Source organism: Amblyomma mixtum, chromosome 5 (genome assembly GCF_055824585.1).
Source record: "Amblyomma mixtum isolate Tamu chromosome 5, ASM5582458v1, whole genome shotgun sequence".
Taxonomy (NCBI): Eukaryota; Metazoa; Arthropoda; class Arachnida; order Ixodida; family Ixodidae; genus Amblyomma; species Amblyomma mixtum.
The window spans coordinates 88,603,418-88,621,195 of record NC_143016.1 but is presented as its reverse complement, the minus strand read 5'-3'; the positions used below and the strand labels follow the sequence as shown (position 1 = coordinate 88,621,195).

General features: G+C 46.6%; 1 protein-coding gene across 1 annotated transcript in view; it reads right to left on the bottom strand.

Annotated features, from left to right (window-relative positions):
- The window catches only part of LOC149342943 (solute carrier family 12 member 2-like), a 125,209-nt gene that overhangs the window by 40,986 nt on the left and 66,445 nt on the right, over positions 1-17,778 (bottom strand). Inside the window, exons 2-6 of the mRNA XM_089545486.1 lie at positions 7,986-8,078; positions 6,561-6,636; positions 3,047-3,142; positions 1,974-2,113; positions 640-753 (exon numbers count right to left, since the gene is read on the bottom strand). Of these exons, the coding sequence (XP_089401612.1) occupies positions 640-753; positions 1,974-2,113; positions 3,047-3,142; positions 6,561-6,636; positions 7,986-8,078 (519 nt within the window). The remainder of the gene's footprint in view (positions 1-639; positions 754-1,973; positions 2,114-3,046; positions 3,143-6,560; positions 6,637-7,985; positions 8,079-17,778) is intronic.

The following is a 17,778-nucleotide window of genomic DNA, read 5'->3' as shown; positions in this document are numbered from 1 at the left end:
CGAGGCGAAGACTGAGGCTTCTAACTACCCTCCTGCAGAAGCTTTCCTAACATCATGTTCTCCCTCGCGTAGTAGCAGTCATAACCGACGCGAGGTTGTGTATGGAGGAATAATCCATGCGCCGACTCCACCGCAAGCGCCATCAGCGTCATCCCTTGGGTGCGAAGCGAACCCATATCGCGCGCAGCGCGCACACCAGGAGTGCAGCGTATTTATTACGAGTTTCGCCTGTGTCTCCGGCAAATGGCTTTACATAAACATCTACATCTCCCACTGTAAAAGAGCGAAGAAACCATAAACAGTACCGGGATAATTACGCTTTTCAGCAGATATCACTACTGCAACTTCGGGGCAGAGAAGCATATTTCCTGCAGGCAACAAATGCAAGCCGCTTGAGCTGCGTTTAAGCAACGTCATCGAACTCCGTCTGGCAAGTGGCAGCGCCTGAGAACAGGCGCCCGCATCTCTCCGAAAACGGATCCCCGTAGTTCTATGTATCCTGTAATGTATATTCCACTGAAGTGAACGCGAACGAAATGCCGCCTCCACTGACTCTCGTGCAATTCATTTATGCCCTTCGCGCCATCTCAGAGCGCAATGGGAAAAAGAGAAGAGTGGCAGAAGTATGCAAGCGTGTACCTTGGACTCCCACTCGGTGCCGATGATGGCGATGCCCAGTAGGACGATGACGGTGACGCCGCTCACGATCCGGATGTCGTTGAGGCCCCCGTCCACGATGAAGGTGCCGTGTTGCTGCAACGGGACGCCACGGTGGTGGTTCGAAGCTGAGCAGATACGTCTTTTCCTCGTCGATCACGAATAAGTCGCACGGTGTAAAATATAATCTCTATAACTAAGCACTGGCCCGATAGCTCACACTATCGCACTGAAAATGCCGCGCAGTTCGAGTTCGATCTCCAATTACCTCGAGACCTTGCGGTTAAACGTGACGTAATAGAACGTTATTACAAGCGCTGTTATACACGATTAAAACAAGATATCATTCTTGGACACGTTATCTTAACGTGTGCATCTATTTCTTCGAGGCATTCCGTAAATCTGCCGGTCAACTGTATCAAGGACATATTTTAACAGGGTTATTAGAGTTAAGCAGCAAGATTGCTTAACCAGAGATTGTTTGTTTGTGGCAACATCCACTATCTAGTTACCGTAAAGTGAACACCTTGGAATTCATTCTCTTTTATTCTTTTGGAAACAACTGATAGTCATTCGGCTTCTGGCTATAAAAGACCACAGGGAGTGTTATTCTCGGCCGACATGAGTAAGCAGCATATACATAATACTGATGCAGATTTTAGTAGAAGCAGGTACAAACAAAGCGTTCGAAAACAAGTGGTAGTTCCCTCAGCACATCCCACTATAATAACAACAATAACAAAAGAGCCCATTAGTGAGCAGACGTACGGTCATTGACCAACCATGAGTTTTGACTGAACCTAAGCTAGTTCGTAACTAGACATGCAAACAGACGGGCACAAAAGGTAGGAACATGAAGACAGTCGAGTGCTTATTCGGCACTCACATAGTGCCGAATAAGAACGCCGGCTGTGGCACTTCCACTGCCTGTGCCCATGTTTTTGGTGCCTGCTGTAGTTCAGCACCAGTCCCGACCGCGTGCCAAGCTGAGGTATTGTAGGATACAACTTAGAAAACAAACAGGAGTTTGTAACACACGGTCATGAACAGCGGCGTCCTGTATTACTCCGCTGACCAACCACAACAGTAAACGAACTCAGATTTCTAATGTCTTGACCATATCGAAATCAAGCCGGAGGCCTCGAAATTCTACAGCTTATTGCTTCGTCTTCCGGTTAGCTTCTTACTTAGGTAACAAGAAAATCTTTAATGACAGACTACTTTTTTGCAGCGGAGGAATTCTGTGTGGTGGTCCTGAATGGGGTAGAGCTTCAATGTATTAGAAATAAGTTGTACCCCAGAGATGCACAGCATACCTTGCAGAGGTCCCGGACGGTCTCGGAGAAGCCGACCACGTATAGGGCGATGGCCACGGCGTTCGCCAGCGAGAAGATGAGCCCAATGGAGCCGCCAAACTCGGGTCCCAAACTCCGAGATATCATGTAGTATGTGCCGCCTGCAACACAGCCGCCATTCTTTTATGCAGTGCAGTACTGCCAGAACTTACGCGTGTTATCTCTGTCTGCTTCTTAGTAACGCCTGCACGTAATAATTAAGCGTGGTAGCGAACTAGATCATCAGAGAATAAGTAAACGTATACTGCCGTTGCCTTACAACCGTTACGTCATAGTTTAGTTGCAACACGCAAAGCTAGCAGTGACGTCTTGTGACTACGACTGAGTTTAACCACGAATGACGTGCTGGAATTCTGTCGCTACGATGTGTGACAGTTCATGGCGCGAGACAGACCAAAGTTGAGTCCAGTTGACAACAAGCTTAGGGCCGGGAAATAAGCAGAGCATATTCGTTCACAGATAACATTGCGCTGAAAGCCCTGTTGCGTTACGGCTCTGATAACTTCGCAGGAAGTTACTGCGAAGTTCCGGGCTATGCGTCTCTGAGTGGAGATATCGCGTGCGCTCATGGGCGAAAGGGACGAGACCTCCAGCACTTCTCCTAGAACTGAATTTATGGTGTTAGCGACAAAGCTGCTATGTTTAGGAAGAGCTTGCAGCTAGCACAGCCGGTATTTACTGTCTGTACATAATCTGCCGCAAACGACAGTCAACGTGGGAAAAACACAAAGAAGCGCTGGCGGGAACGTTCCTTTCAACTACTTGTTCGTTTCACTTTGCGGTAATATTCACTGGTGGTATTGTTCACAGCTCACTGAACTGTTGGGACATGATTTACGTTATACAAAAAAAAAAATGAAAAGCGTATCGTCAGAGCAGCTGTGAATGCAGTTGGGGGAGGTCTCGTAATTCATGCCCGCGGGTGCAGTTGTATAGTATACGTGCATGTGCAGTCTCCTGTCATGAGACCAGCGGAAGAAGAGCTCAACTGCACAAGAGCGCGTGCGTGTAACGGAAGTGACGTCAGAGCTCACCTCCTCGCACTTCGCCGTTGGTGCAAATGGCGGACATGGAGAGCGTGGTGAGCATGGTCACTATGGAGGCGAGGATGACGATTCCTGAACCGAGGCCTGGCGGAACAAACGAGAGGGACAGAGTTAGGAATCGTGCACTCCCACTCCCATTCGTAGCTGCATCCAACATCTTGGACGAAAAATACTCAGGGGCAACAATCCTTCCAAACAATACGCTTCAATACAATGGCTTCAATATTGGTGTTTAAGAGATATTTATGTTCATAAACGGAGTGAAGTTTGGTAGAGTTGCAGTTTCGGCCTGGTGGACGAACACGCTTAACTTGTTCTGGACAATACGAATCGGAAAGCGTCTCGCCGACGTTTTTCGAATCACATGCAGCAATGGGAACGGCTACGGAAATGGCATCGTCGTATCGCTTGTTCTAAAACTGCGACTGGTAATTAGCAACGACAATTAATCAAATAAAACAGTGAAGTTCCCGTATTTGTTTTCTTTCCAGTTAAATTAATCAAAACACCACGAAGTTTACTACCACGTTCAAATCTGCAGTTTTCAATAACCCACACAAAAAAGCTCTCTGCGCATTTGATATTTTCATGTCCGTTCTTGGCCCTCGCTCCTGTGAAGACTAAACGAACCAGATAACAACAAATACACAAAGCAGACAGATGGCTTCTTGATTTGTTTTTTTTTTTAGGGCTCTAGCGCTTAATTTTTTTTTTGCTTAAGCCTCCCTGCAAGACGCCAGCAAGTGCGCTGCTTTTGAGTAACAATCATGTAAGACATTAGCCTATTTTTCCATAAAGCCCGAAGGCATTATTTTATTGATAATGTTATAAATGAATACACATAACAGCCTTCAGTTTTGCTGCTAGGCCATGCAGTATATAAATAACAAGAACAAACATCACAGATACTCTTTCTTGCTGTCGTTATTAGATACACCGCCATACAGGCTGTAAGATATTTCAGCTTCAAGATTCAGCGCTGCGAAAACCGCGGCGGCGGAGGAAGAAAAGCAGAGGGGGATGGTGGGGCGAAATGTTAGGACCCATAAATTATTTGTCAGCATTGTTGCCTTAGTGCATCAGGTACAGCGAAAAGTGCTAAATGCATTAGCGGTGCGCGCGAGAGTACAGAGCCTGTGCAGAGCTTAGAGAGCCTACATGTCCGTAACACGTAGGCTCCCTATGCCGAGCTGCACCTCTAGCGCCATCTCGTGGTAACCACTAGCGTTACATGCGGGAAACCATATACGGCTGTGCCAATGCAGCGTGTGCGTAGATTGATCATCGCAGGGCAGCCAATGTAAACCTGGCAGCTGTTTTATTCGTTTGGTTTGGTTTAATGGGGTTCAACATCCCAAAGCGACTCAAGCTGTGAGGGACGCCGTAGTGAAGGGCTCCGGATAATTTCGACTACCTGAGGTTTTTGCTTCTAGCATTCCGCCTCCATCGAAATTCGACCGTCGCGGCCGGGATCGAACCCGCGTCTTTCGGGTCAGCAGCCGAGCGCCGTAACCACTGAGACACAGCGGCGGCTTGTTTTATTCGTCTCCTAAGGCGCGCAGACCACGGCCTGAAAACGCCAGGGAAGGCGCAGTTTATCACTTGCCGTGGCGCGTTATTTACCTGGACGTCGGCCTCTGTTACGAAACGGACGAGCGCAGCTAGCACAGTCTGTTTCTGAAAAACATGTACGAGTATTCGCGTGTCGTCACACTTGTCCGTCGCGTAACCTCTCCGCTGATGCAGGTGGCTATCACGAGATGGCGCTACATGCATCGTTGGCCACGCCCTCCAGTGTTCCTCCCGACGGCTTACAACTCTTTACACGGTGCGCATTCAGAGGCGGTGACGCAAAGAGAGGCTCACGGTGTGCATCAAGGCAATCACAGCGCGAACGCTCACGTTCATTGCAATAAAATAATAGCACACAATAATATTCACGTTAGGTAAACAAAAAATAAGTTAACAAAATGAAACAACATAAAAAAAAGTAGACTGCTCCAAGTCGTACATAGTCTCTAGGTGTAGGTTACTTGCGAGAACTGCGACGCGTACGAAATTTGCAGATTTCGAACGCATGCAGCGTTATGCCTGTCAAAAAACATCGCACGTTGAGCGTGAGCAGGTTGGTTTGACAAAAACCACCATGCGCACTGTCACTAGCGCCACATTCAATCTCCCGAGTTATTCTACCAAAGAAGTTTAGAAACTCCGCTTCGAGAACCGGGAACCTGCGCTGCCTGTAATCTCCTACGCCTGCGCTCTTGGTGCCTTGCTACTGTTCATCAGACCTCCTAAGTAGTTCTTTTTACTTCCGCAGATGGCACGACAATCTCCAGGTTCTAAGGCTTGGGATCAATCACCGTACCGCGTTTTGAAACACGGAAGCTATGGAAAGTATTTGAAGAGCTCTGCCCCGGTACACAGTGACTTCGCTGAAGGGCCAGCTTCGGCAAGAAGACTATACTGCGGAAGATCGGTTACAGACCACCGCTGCGACGCCGTTATGCAAGCGCCCCACGTGAGGGAACCGCGTGAGCGACCTCCTCACAAGAGGAACAAGTAACAGCTGCGCTGGACGCGTAACCACATCTTGTCGAAGACGGAAGCGAGATCACCTGTCAGTCGTCGCTCGTCCTGCCTCGTAGTAATCACGTCTCAAGACGAGTTTTCGCTTTTCAGATCTTTCAAAGCGATGGCCCCATGATCGATTTCTTCAGAAAGAACGACCCCGCCCACGGGCTTGGTATCTCGTAACAAAGAAATGCCAGGATTTTTTCTTGAGACAAAAGAGAGTATTACCCCGAACGGGACTCAACCATAAGAGACATCTAGCTCGGAGTAACGTAACAGATCCTGGAGATTTTTTTTTTTAATGCGAGAACTTTAAATGGCTATTAAAAGTCATCAAAAAGTGTTTGCAAATTTGTCCGCACGTTCACGTCGTTCTATAAAAATATATGAAAAAAAAATGAATGCATTAGGTTGTGGGTGAAAATCTCGCTAAATTCCAATTTGGTTGATGTGGAGTAATGAGTTAATTAATTAAACACCAAAACACACTTAGACATCGCAATAGCCATAGACGTCGATATAGCACTTGGACGTCAGAATAGCCATAGCATCGATATAGTATGTGGGTACTTTGCTTTCACATTGCTCCAATGCGGGTCGCCGCAGTGGTCTAAAAAAATAAATAACAACGAAAAAAAAAATAAAAAAACAAAAAATTCAAAAACAGAACAATAGAAAAAAAAATGAAGGAAGAAAAAGAGGACAGGGAAAGGTTTTGCACTTCGACTCTTAAGCAGACGTAAGTGCAATCCTGTAATCTTTTTCTTTGGAGAAGAGAGCCGGTTATGCAACTCCAAAAGCGAGCTTGACTAAGCCCAGTGCACGGCTCTGAAGCACGCTCTGCAGATTACTGCTGCCCTAAGCACTGCCAGAGTCTGTCAGGCAGCCAGCTCTGTATCTGGATTAAAGCCCAGTGGATGAGACGTACCAATGCCGGCCTGTCCCACGACCCACGAAAGCCGCAGGAACAGGATAACGCCCCAGATGTTGAGCAGGCATCGCACCTGTGTTGTCGGGGAAAGGGTGAGGGAAAGAAGAAGAGAGGGGTGGAAGAGCAAATTGGAAAGGCAAAAGAAATTCATCACCTGAAAGAACTCAAGCAAAAGCATGTGTCGTTTGTAGAATGACGCTCAACGCTGACGGAGACGGTGAGACAAGTTTATCTCGTGGGAAAAAGTTAGTTCATGACAGGACGAACTCAGCAGAGGACACATGTCGTGTGTCGGACCAATTTATTTCCAAGAAATGAACCGCATAGCTAAGTAGCAAGTTTTACTGGAAAAACTCATCTGCGCTTTTACTCCGTTCGGTCCACCGTCGAAAGACGACTTCGTTTTCGGTAATCTTGCTATTTTGACTTTATATGCTGAGGTATGACATAGATTTACTTCACTTCGTACAAGCTTAAACTTTCGTTCTATTTCTTTCTCACTTGACTTAATTTCCTTCTATTTATCGTTTACAATCTGCTCGTTCAGTTGTTCAAAAATTCATAGAGGCCTCTCTGAGGGTTTTGCTCTCAAAGTTTTATTTCACAAATTTATCACAGGCTTTACGTAGACCGACCTCATTTTCAGCCATTTTCTTAATTTATCAGCCTTTACTTCAATGTCACCTAGATTTGTTTCCACTGCTACGAGATTACCTACCCTACCCTTCTGAGATTACAAACAGCGTTTTTTTTTATTTTCTCAGACTTATTGCATTATTTCTCGTTTTAATATTTATAGTTGTGCACTTCACTGTTCACAAGTTTATTGAAGTCTCAGAAAGGATGCGTTTTTTTTTATAGTCTCAGACTTATTGCATTCTTTCTTGTTTTACTATTTGTAGCTGTGCACTTCACTGTTCACAAGTTGATTGAGATCTCAAAAAGGATGCACTACTGACGGCGCCACTCAAGATTTGGTCTCATCAATGATCATCGTTGTTTCATCCTCCACTCAAAATGCGCTTTGCCGCCCTACTTGGCCTTCTTCTGACGCATGTTTGAACTTACCTGTTATAGAATGTTCCTTTTAACTTTTAATGGATTTTCTTAATAATTAGGCACCGAATTGCTTCCTGTGGTCAACACTCCGCTCGAGTATGTGCCGCGTCCGAAGGCAGAACAAAAATGCCAGCTATCCCACACAACTTCGTATTACTTCTTTGAACAGTCACGCGTGCGCAACAAGCAATGAACTGTGGCGTTCCTTCACCAACTCAAAACGCCTGGCAGGGTTCCAGGCCAAGAAGAAGAGGAATGGTGTAAACACCCCCTTGGAACAACAGAGGCGCGCACGCACAAAAAGTTGGGCGAGGAGGAAAATAAAGAAGATAGAGAGGTGTCGGTAGCCGCACGTGCACTCACAAAGACTCCCTGGATCCATCCCAGCTTGATGGCCCCTTTGCCCTTGATGGCCACTTCATCGACGGCGTTGCGGGCAGACTTCTCCAGGGATTGCTGCGCACACGAGACGAGGAAAAGAGAGATGATGGGCACTCAGACCGAGTCGCTTATGCGGGTGAACAGCTGATATATATAGGTATATCAAAGAGGGTTTAATCGAAGGACGCCCCTAAGGTAACAGCCGCTGAATACGCAGTATTCACAAGTGAATCTTGGATAAACAGTCAAAAATTTCGTTGCCCTTACTTTTTCGAGCATTTCCGTGAGGCACTCGAAGAAGGTAAATTGCCTATTAAAGGTGCACTGAACAGGAATCTGAGCTCGTCTTTTTACCGCTGGAACTCGATCTACAGGTACTGAGCGTTCTTGGAAGCTTCGAATTATTGCCCTGTGCGGCGGATTTCCCTAATTTTAATCAGATTAACGTCGGACTCCCGCTTTTTTTTTTTTGAATTCTCCGCAAACGGTGGGAGGAGTCGACCAACCTTTCACCCAGTCCCGTGGCGGCTTGCCGCTCTGCCATCGGCGGAGTGATACGTAGTGATCGGCGAAAGCAAAGAGTCCACGGCTATTTTTATTTCCGTGGGCCTAATTCGCAGCTATGTAGTTTCTGACTAGACCTACTTACTCACGGAAACCTAAAAGAAACCTAAATAAAAGCGAAAGCAAAGTCGCCACACGACTGCCTGAAAGGCAAAGGCCATGCGTTGGTCGACTCCTCCCCCCGTATGTGGGGAATTAAAAAATAAAGAAAGGTGGGAGCCGGACGTTCATCCGATTTAATTAGGGAAATCGGCCGCACAGGGCAATATATCGAAGTTTCTAAGAATGCTGGGAACATGTAGATCGAGTTGCCGCGGCAAAAAGACGAGTTCAGATTCCTCTTCAGTGCACCTTTAAGTTCGAAATGACAACGATAAGCATCGCACGCCGATGCTCACGGCGGGGAAACACCGGTGCACTATTTCGCCCTCTAGAATGTTGTAGCTACTGTAATCGAGAATGTCTCTCCTCGTGTTATTGTTGGGAGCGTTTTATTCTAATAAAAGGCAAGAGGTGGCGTAGTAGGCATGCCTCTAATATGATGCTTACGTTTAACGCCATGGAGAAGAGGTGAAGCTAGCGTCAAGAAATTATCACTGCGTGCGCAGTAAGGCGTTAAAACATAAAGCATGCACACGTTTTTCATTTTTTTTTCAATGTTATATAACAGCCATGTACAAATAGAACGGAAAATTTGCTTCTTGTTGAAAGCTCAATACACAGCGACAGAGAGATGCCAGACATTGCGTTTAACTGGAAGCACGACTGGCTATGCATGCATTACGGAGAAAGCTTATAGGACAATATACAGACTTCAAATTCACCTTGCGTGTTGTCTTCTTTCAAATTATGAGTTAGGCATTAATTTACATGGATCACTGCGTTATATTCGCCAACGACCGCTAAATAATTTATAACTCAATTTCTCACTGACGCGGTTTCGGTTTCATCAAACGAACGATGACTGTTACGTGTAGTTGACCTTGAGGTCACGTGAGGCGCAAAATACAAACGGAATATAACTGCTAATACGTCATTTGCTGTCATTCCAGCTGTTGAAGCAGGCTGTTAGTATTGCAGTGATTTAAAACTACGTCTCAGCGTCTATATTGCAGGTGTTCTTCGTGCCTCACGTGACCTAAAGGTCAACTACACGTCTCAGCCATCGTTCAGTTGATGAAACTGAAAATGAAACAGCAAATTATTCAGCAGTCTTAGGCGAATGAAACACGGCGAGCCATATATTCTAATGTCTAACGCATTATTTGAAAAGAGAAAACACACAACTAGAATGCGGTGTCTATAGTCCTTTAAAAAGGAAAAAAATCAAAGCCCAAGGAGAATAGTGTGCAAGGTTGATTGCAAGGCGAGGGCTTCCTTCTTTGTCTTCCGCCTAGAGCAAAAAGTCCCAAAGAAAAGATTTCACTTTTGCCTATAGTTACGCCACTCGTTTGCGGGTAACCGTCTTGGAACGCGCCTGGCAGCCACACCTGTTCGTACCGAAAGGCGTTGCGCTCTTTTCCTGATTTGTTTCAGCTCCAAGCGAAGACATGCAAGTAAGCAAACAAAAAAAAAGCAGTTTAATAGTCTAGGCTTTCCAACTGAAACTATCTGGCCTCTTTCTCGTTGTTATCGCTCCTCAGTTACATTCTAAACGTTTATATAGGCGCAGCGCGTAGGACAGTTCTACGACTTGGCAGTTCCAAACGCCTTCTCCAAATGCGTTTACACACCACATATGCGTATATGTGCGCGCAGGAAGAAACACGAAAAGGAGCACCAAGCGAAACAGCGAAGAAGAAAAAAAAAACAGGCACGAAAGGGTTTGCCTTTAAGGCAAACGTCGACGTCGTGACTTGCAGCGAGAGTTGAGGCCAGAAAAAAAAGAGAGACAGAGAGAGGGAAAAAGAGAGATGGAGCAAGAAGTGCCCCCCTGACAGACATCGACGTTAGCTAACGTCCGTGTGTGTTTTCGTGCGCCTGCGCGAGAGAGGCAAATTGCCTTTCGGTGCCGACTGTCAGCCGCGCAGAGAGACGACGAGGCGATTCCTTTGTCTCTGCCCGAGGTGCTGCGCAGCTCTCCCGAGAGCTCGGCGAGAAAATGTTTCCTCCAGCCTCCCCCCCTTCATCTGCGGCCCCTCCCCCTGCAGCGTCGGCCCCCTGCGGGAGGCTCGTTAGGACCCCCGTGCGGGCGAGTGGGCAAGGTGCCGCGCCGTCGGGACGTCCGACGCCGGGAAAAGACAAAACAAATGCGTCGCCTTTGCGCGCGTACGCAGGCTGAAAGCGCGGTAGCACACAGCAACTCGCTGCAAGAGCAATTCACGCAGGGGTGTAGAGGTGTGCGGAAGTGCATTAAGCTTTCATGCGTCCGCAGTCGACGAATTGCGCTACAAAGCACGCCTTTGTAAAGGCGCACCTTGTGCTCTTCTAGTAGCTCTTATAGTGCCTATAGTTCTTGTAGGTCTTGTTGCCCATGTAGCCTATTTGGCTATTGTAGTTCTTGTTGTTCTTGTAACCTCTGCAGCCCCTGTAGCGCTTGTAGCTATATGCGGTTAGGTAGTTTTACGTCAGAAGCGTGAAACGAAAGCGAATCAGGCGCTCTTGAACGGTCCTTGTTTTGAACTATCGGAAGAGCAATAACCAAATAACATGGTGGAGTAACCAGATGATCACGGTATGGCGAAGGCTGCATGCATTTCACCCTTGACATACAAGGGTTGACTGGCTACAACAAGGCTGCGCTCGGGTGGATGTCAATGAGTAATTACTCCCTTATTACAAATCTACTCCACCTTGGGGGATGCCCCTAAACATTTGACCAACACTGTTCCCCACTTCGACTTATTGATCAATTCGCTCTCGCCCTACCATAAGCTTGCCGTCCCGGTTAGCTCAATTGGTAGAGCGACTGCTCCGGTGAAGCGGTGGTCCCGGGTTCGAACGCCGGACCAGGACAAATTTTTCTTTAACTACGAAGGTTCTGAGAAAGCTGTATAGCTTTCCTTTGTAGCCGTACGGCTGCGCTCGGGTGGATGTCAATGAGTAACTACTCCCTTATTACAAATCTACTCCACCTTGGGGGATTCCCCTAAACATTTGACCAAATTACGTAGTAACATGCTTATGATTAGAGCGCACTGCGGCCAACGGAAAGCCGAGTGAGTGCATACACTTCAAGCCCGAAGTCAGCGTTCCAAAACAGTTTCTATGAGCAAATATTCTTATTACTTGTGACGGCGCTAGGCTCCCTGTTTGCTCAAGCGCTCGGACCTTTAAAATATGATACAGCGGAAGTCATGGAATGTCTGTTTTTTCCTTTGTAAAAAATAAGCTTAATAGATTACCTAATATAATATTCAATCTCAAGATCCAAATAACTATTTTCGGTGTCTTTGCCTGAGCAGAGTTCATAATACTTAAACAAGGTCCGAATTGCTAATTCCCGTAACAAATAAAAGCTGTCAGTAGTATCGGCATGATAGACTGCATAAAAAGAAGCGAACACAAGCTTTCACAAAGGAGAAAGCTGCTGCTGCGGCGGCTCAGTGGTTATGGCGCTCAGATGCTGACCCGAAAGACGCGGGTTTGATCCCGGCTGCGGCGGTCGAATTTCTATGGAGGCGAAATTAGGTACCCGTGTACTGTGCGATGTCAGTGCACGTTAAAGAACCCCAGGAGGTCGAAATTTCTGGAGCCCTTCACTACGGCGTCCCTTACAGCCATAGTTGCTTTGATAGGTTAAACCCCCATAAACTATCAACTAAACAAGACAGTTGCGTGAAAGTGGTTACTTTTTACGAGGTGAATGCTTTCAGTCTTATCGTCTGTACTGATGGATCTCGAACGCAGGGATTAGCGGTACTAGGGCACGAGAGCCTATTAACCCAGCTTCTACCGGCGGCCCGATACGCAGAGGCCCCACGATGTCGAAATCAATGCATCTGTAAACTCCAAGCGCGAGCTATACAAACCCGCAAGAAAAAAAAAATGCCGGTCGTCAATCACCCCATTGTGCAGCCTATAAAGGCGGTCGCGCTGGGTACACAGAGCAGCAAATTTCGCAAACAGTAAGGACAGCTGTACTATGACAACCAATCTCGCTTACGTAATGCGGTCAAGCGAAACAAAGTTAATTATTCCTTTTGATCCTGCGTCTGCTTGTGCAGCTTGAACCGTTGTTTATGGCTATTACCTTTTGAGTCAACGTTAAATCAATAGCAAAGCTAGCTCACTATCCTTCAGCTAGGCACTTGCAGGCTTACGGGTCTTCTTTAACGACCTGAAAGTATGAGCAGGTTACATTCACATACAACTAAAAAGCACTAAAAAATCTAGTTGGCTGCGGAGTGGACAAAGGACGACATCGTATTCAGTTAAGGCATGTTGAAGCGAACCTGCAGTCGCAGGTTCGCAGACTTAAAGGTGCACTGAAGAGGAATCTGAACTCGTCTTTTTGCCGCGGGAACTCGATCTACAAGTTCTGAGCATTCTTAGAAACTTCGATTTATTGCCCTGTGGGGCTGAATTTCCTAATTAAATCGAATTAACGTGCGGATCCCGCCTTTTTTTTTTTAATTCTCCCTCGTACGGTGGGCGGAGTCGACCAACGCGTTGAGTGCCTTGCAGCCAGCTCCGTGAAGGCTTTGCTTTCGCTTTATTTTGTTTTTTAGGTTTCCGTGAATAGTTTCATTCGCAGATAATATAGCCGCAAAATAAGCCCGCAGAAATAAAAATACGCGCGGACTATTTGCTTCTACGGACTAATACGTATTACTCCGCCGATGGCAGAGCGGCAAGCCGCCGCGGGACTGGCTGAAAGGCACTCCACGCGTTGGTCGACACCGCCCACCGTACGAGGGAGAATTAAAAAAAAAAAAGGCGGGAGTCGGGCGTTAATTCGATTTAATTAGGGCAATAAATCGAGGTTTCTAAGAATGCTCGGAACGTGCAGATTGAGTTCCCGCGGTAAAAAGACGAGTTCAGATTCCTCTTCAGTGCACCTTTCACTGCACTGTGATACAAGCATGCAGTAAAGGCCCATCGAGTGGCCTAACGATCTAACTGGTAATTTGAACCGCCGGCAGCCTGTTTTTTTACGGCATGATGCAACAAAGCTGTCGGTACAGCTTCGCCTAGCTCACATAATTTACGGTCTTATACAATTCAAACGGCGCCTGGAAAGTAAAATATGATAGCCAGAAAAATGGGATGCCCAAAAGAATGGGATGCCCAAAAAAATTGGATGCCCAGAAATATAGGATGCCCAGAAATATAGGAGGCCCAGAGAGCGCTGAGCGAACCAGAGAAGTTGTCTTTCGCGGCAGCTCATGAGACGACACTTTATACACTGCTCAAATAATAAGGAAACGTCGGCGGCCGTGTTTTCCTCAAGGCGCGCTCGTCTCACACACAATGGGCCATTTTGCGTCCTTCAGGCCACGACTCGCATCATGCGCAAGAGCGCCAAATGGTCGGACACCAGCAGATGTGAAACTGCCCCAGCACACCGCTCATGCACGGCAAGTGGCTGTTCAACTCGCTGCGCTTTAAAAGGAAGCCGCGACAGAGAAATTTTGATTCCGGCAACTCGAGTTGAACACGCGAACGCTTGTCATGCGCGCACACACGGGTCGAATCCTTGGCTCTCGTCTCGTTCCATTAAAAGCGTGAGCAGCTCGACGGAAATGACGTCAGCGTGCGCTTTGGTAAGGAAAGTGCGAGAAGAGTTTTGACAAACTGCTATAGTAGTAGTGTATACAGCCTCGTAGGCTGTGCAGTCGCCGCCTATAATAAATACAGGCCGAGTTCGCAAAACAGACTGTTTGTAAGAAATGCCCGTGTATGGCCAACACTGAAACTGGTTTTTGTTTATTGCGGTTTAACGTCCCAAAGCGGCTCAGGCTATGAGAGACGCCGTAGTGGAGGGCTCCGGAAATTTCGACCACCTGGTTTTCTATACTGGCCAACGACGATGTGTCCTTGTTGGCTGCTGATTTGTCGATTCAGCCGCTGATTATTCAAAACCGGCTGTGTCTCCCGCGATAAATCGTGGTCCTATGAGATAGAAAATAGGACTTCAAATGTGGTAGGTGCCCGCATAGCGTAGATGTATTGCATTCGTGAAGAGGGTTTCGGTGTACCAAAGAGGTTAACGAACCGACATTTTTTTTCCCCTTTTGGAATACGTTTTCGTAACATGTTTTGGTTTACAAAAAATGTGGTGCGGAGGCAGGTGCAGGTTAACACGGAAACATTACGTCCAGTCCTCTAACACATTGGGTCGTCTCGGCTTCCTTCAACGGACAGTGAAAAGCAAGAAGACTTGGGTGTATTGCGCCGAAATAATAACCGTTATCAGAGAGTTAAAATTAGTAACGACGACTATGGTCGTTTATCAAGCGTAACAGTCATGAAGGAAACTTTATCATTAGCACCCTTGTCGCTGCGCAGGAAAATTTCCCGTTTGTGCCTTTTCTTCAAAATTTACCACACCAATCCAATTCTAAAAAATGCACTGATCACATCACCCACATATGTATCGTCGCGCATCGATAATCCGTGCAAAGTAGGTATCCCCCACTTCCGCACTACATCCTATCAGTATTCATTCATTCCTAAAGCAGCAACAGAGTGGAATCGTCTGCCTGCCGCGTAAGTGCTTACAAACAGTGTCGAATTTTTCAAGAAAAACTTATGCTTACATTACAAAGCATAGAAGCTTTTTTTGTTCTAACTCCTTTAGTTTGAAAGTTTTCAGTTATATTGTTGTGTGTTTTATGTAGTTTCATATTGTTATCTACTTTCTTCTCCATTTTTAGCGACCAACGTTAACGAGTGTTGCCGCTCATTAGCTATGTTTCTCATACAATGTCAGTGCTTTCTGTTTAGTTTTTGGATTGTTATCCTCCGAGCCCCGGGGATAATCCCCTGTTCACGCCTGTATTCAGTTTTGCCTGTCTTTTTGTATATGTCGTTTTTTTATTATTTATCCCGCTTTCCCGAAATACTGTGCCGTAACATTAGCCTCTGTTAATTTTTTTGTCTCTGTTACATTCTTTGGAACTGTTTGTTACGTATGTTGTAATGTTTTTTTTGTTTTTTTTTCCACTGCATCACTCCCTCTCTGTAATGCCCTCTGGGCCAAGAGGGTAACTTGAAATAAATAAATAAATATGTCATTTACGTACATTACTAGGTTACTAAGTCACAACAGATTTTCTGCACACGCGTAGTGCTTTTGTTGAGTCTTAAGTCTCGGTACGAAAGGGTGCCTGAACGCAGAAATCTGAAATAAGTTCAGTATCCCACGGAAGTTCCCGAAAGCGTATATCTTATGACATTGTCACAGAACATAATTCGTACCTTCAACACCCACCCTATCGCCTACAATTAGAGCAATAGACGCAGTCTAGAAGCATTTTTAATAGTCTACGCAAGAAGACAAAAGTTGCGCGCACTCTTTCCACTGCTGCCTACAAACCACTCCAGCCACTGAGCGGAAAACTCGTCCCCATCTCATTTTGGAAGATAAGAGCGTGCAGGCAAAAGAAAGCCAGCAGGGAGACGGCGTGGAGATCCACGCACAAGTTCTGGGCCGACTGGGCGGTTTCGGCTTACGCGGCGAGAAATGCGGTATTCATAGTGCAGGCGCAGCTTCATCTTCCACATAACGCTTCATGCGGCGGGCGCAATTGCGGCCTCGCTCGTCGGCCGCGCCGCCACCGTACACGCCTCCACGTACCCCCCTCTACCACCCTCCCGCTCTCCCGCCGCGGGGAAATCTCGCCCTCGCTAAGCTTTCTCATTCACTTTCTATCACCCGTTCGCTCCCTGCGTCCTTTCCGCATGCGTCACACCGCCCTGCGGAAATGACCAATCAGGGTCGCCCGGGAGAAAGAATTTCCCCTACGTAGCCGCAAGGAAAGGATAAGACGCTTGGAAGAACTTCTAAAACGAATGGCGACAGTCAGTGATGGAGATGACAAGAGGAAATCCCATGGTGGAGATTAACGTAGGTAGAGAGCTCTCACACAGTTCGCCCCTGCCAGTAAAAATATCTCGATGAGGTTTCCGAGCGGTGCAGGAAAGCGAAAAAAAATTAGCACGAGCAGCTCTGGAAGATGCCTGGCGCTATAATGTTGAAGAATTTTTTTTATACACTTCTAGTGTCGGGCCTTAAAACTTGAGTATCTTTGCAGACTCGTGTCAAGAATAAAGACTGCGAGGTAAAATAAACAGAACGGAAGGAATCTTCTGGCTATAAAAGCGTAAAACTGTAAATAGTTGTCATTATAGTTTAACCCCTACAGTTCCTGTCAGAAACTTAACTGTGCATTAATTCTAGAAAGATGTCCAGAGCTTTAAGGCCGTGAAACTCCTGCGACAAAATTTGAGGCTACTTCCGTTTAAAAAAGATCCCAGTGCTCTTTTCTTTCAGGAAGAAAATGTAAGTGGCTAAAACTCAGGACTAACCTCTCGCTGCCATGAATGTCCGTTGCCTCCTCACTGATGTCACCATCATCTTTCTCACTTATATATGCGGAAAATGTTATTCTTCATTCAAAACTCATCGCACGCAACGTTAGTAGCCTAACATATGCTGAACGAACGAAGGCGTTGATGGGCTTACGGCTGAGTCTGTAGAACGTCATCCTTGAAACCGAGGCGCCGATGGTTCAGAACCCAGTTCAACCATGGAAATATACGTTCCTTTGCTTTATTTATATTTGCCTATGGGCCGACCGGTGATGAACGGTAACTGGGCAAGACTGCGCGAGAACTTCACGAAAGCTTGTTTGAACCACAGCTGTCGACCACTTCCTCCCACAAATCATTTCAAACTTGAAAAAAAAGAATAAAATAAGCAAATAACTATGACGAACGCCTACGAGTTTTTTCGTGAAGCCGTGTAGTGGCACCGCCGCAGAGCTACCCTACATTTCTCCTACAGCAATGTTTTCACCGTATGCATTTGTGCCCGCGGAGAAGCACGATTTACGGCCCTGAAAACGAGAGGCCATTTGAAGTCCGACTTTTGAAGGAAGTGGCCATTCCCATTATCCTTCGCGTGACGTCAGATTGACGCCGAGGATGCGTGAAAAAAGAGAGAAAGCCTGAAAGCTTTCCAGCCATTTCTCGTCAGCGGCGACGTCTTGCAGTCGAAAACCAACTACTGTGGAAAAGTGTTCAGAGAAGAAAGGTGCGTCCAAGA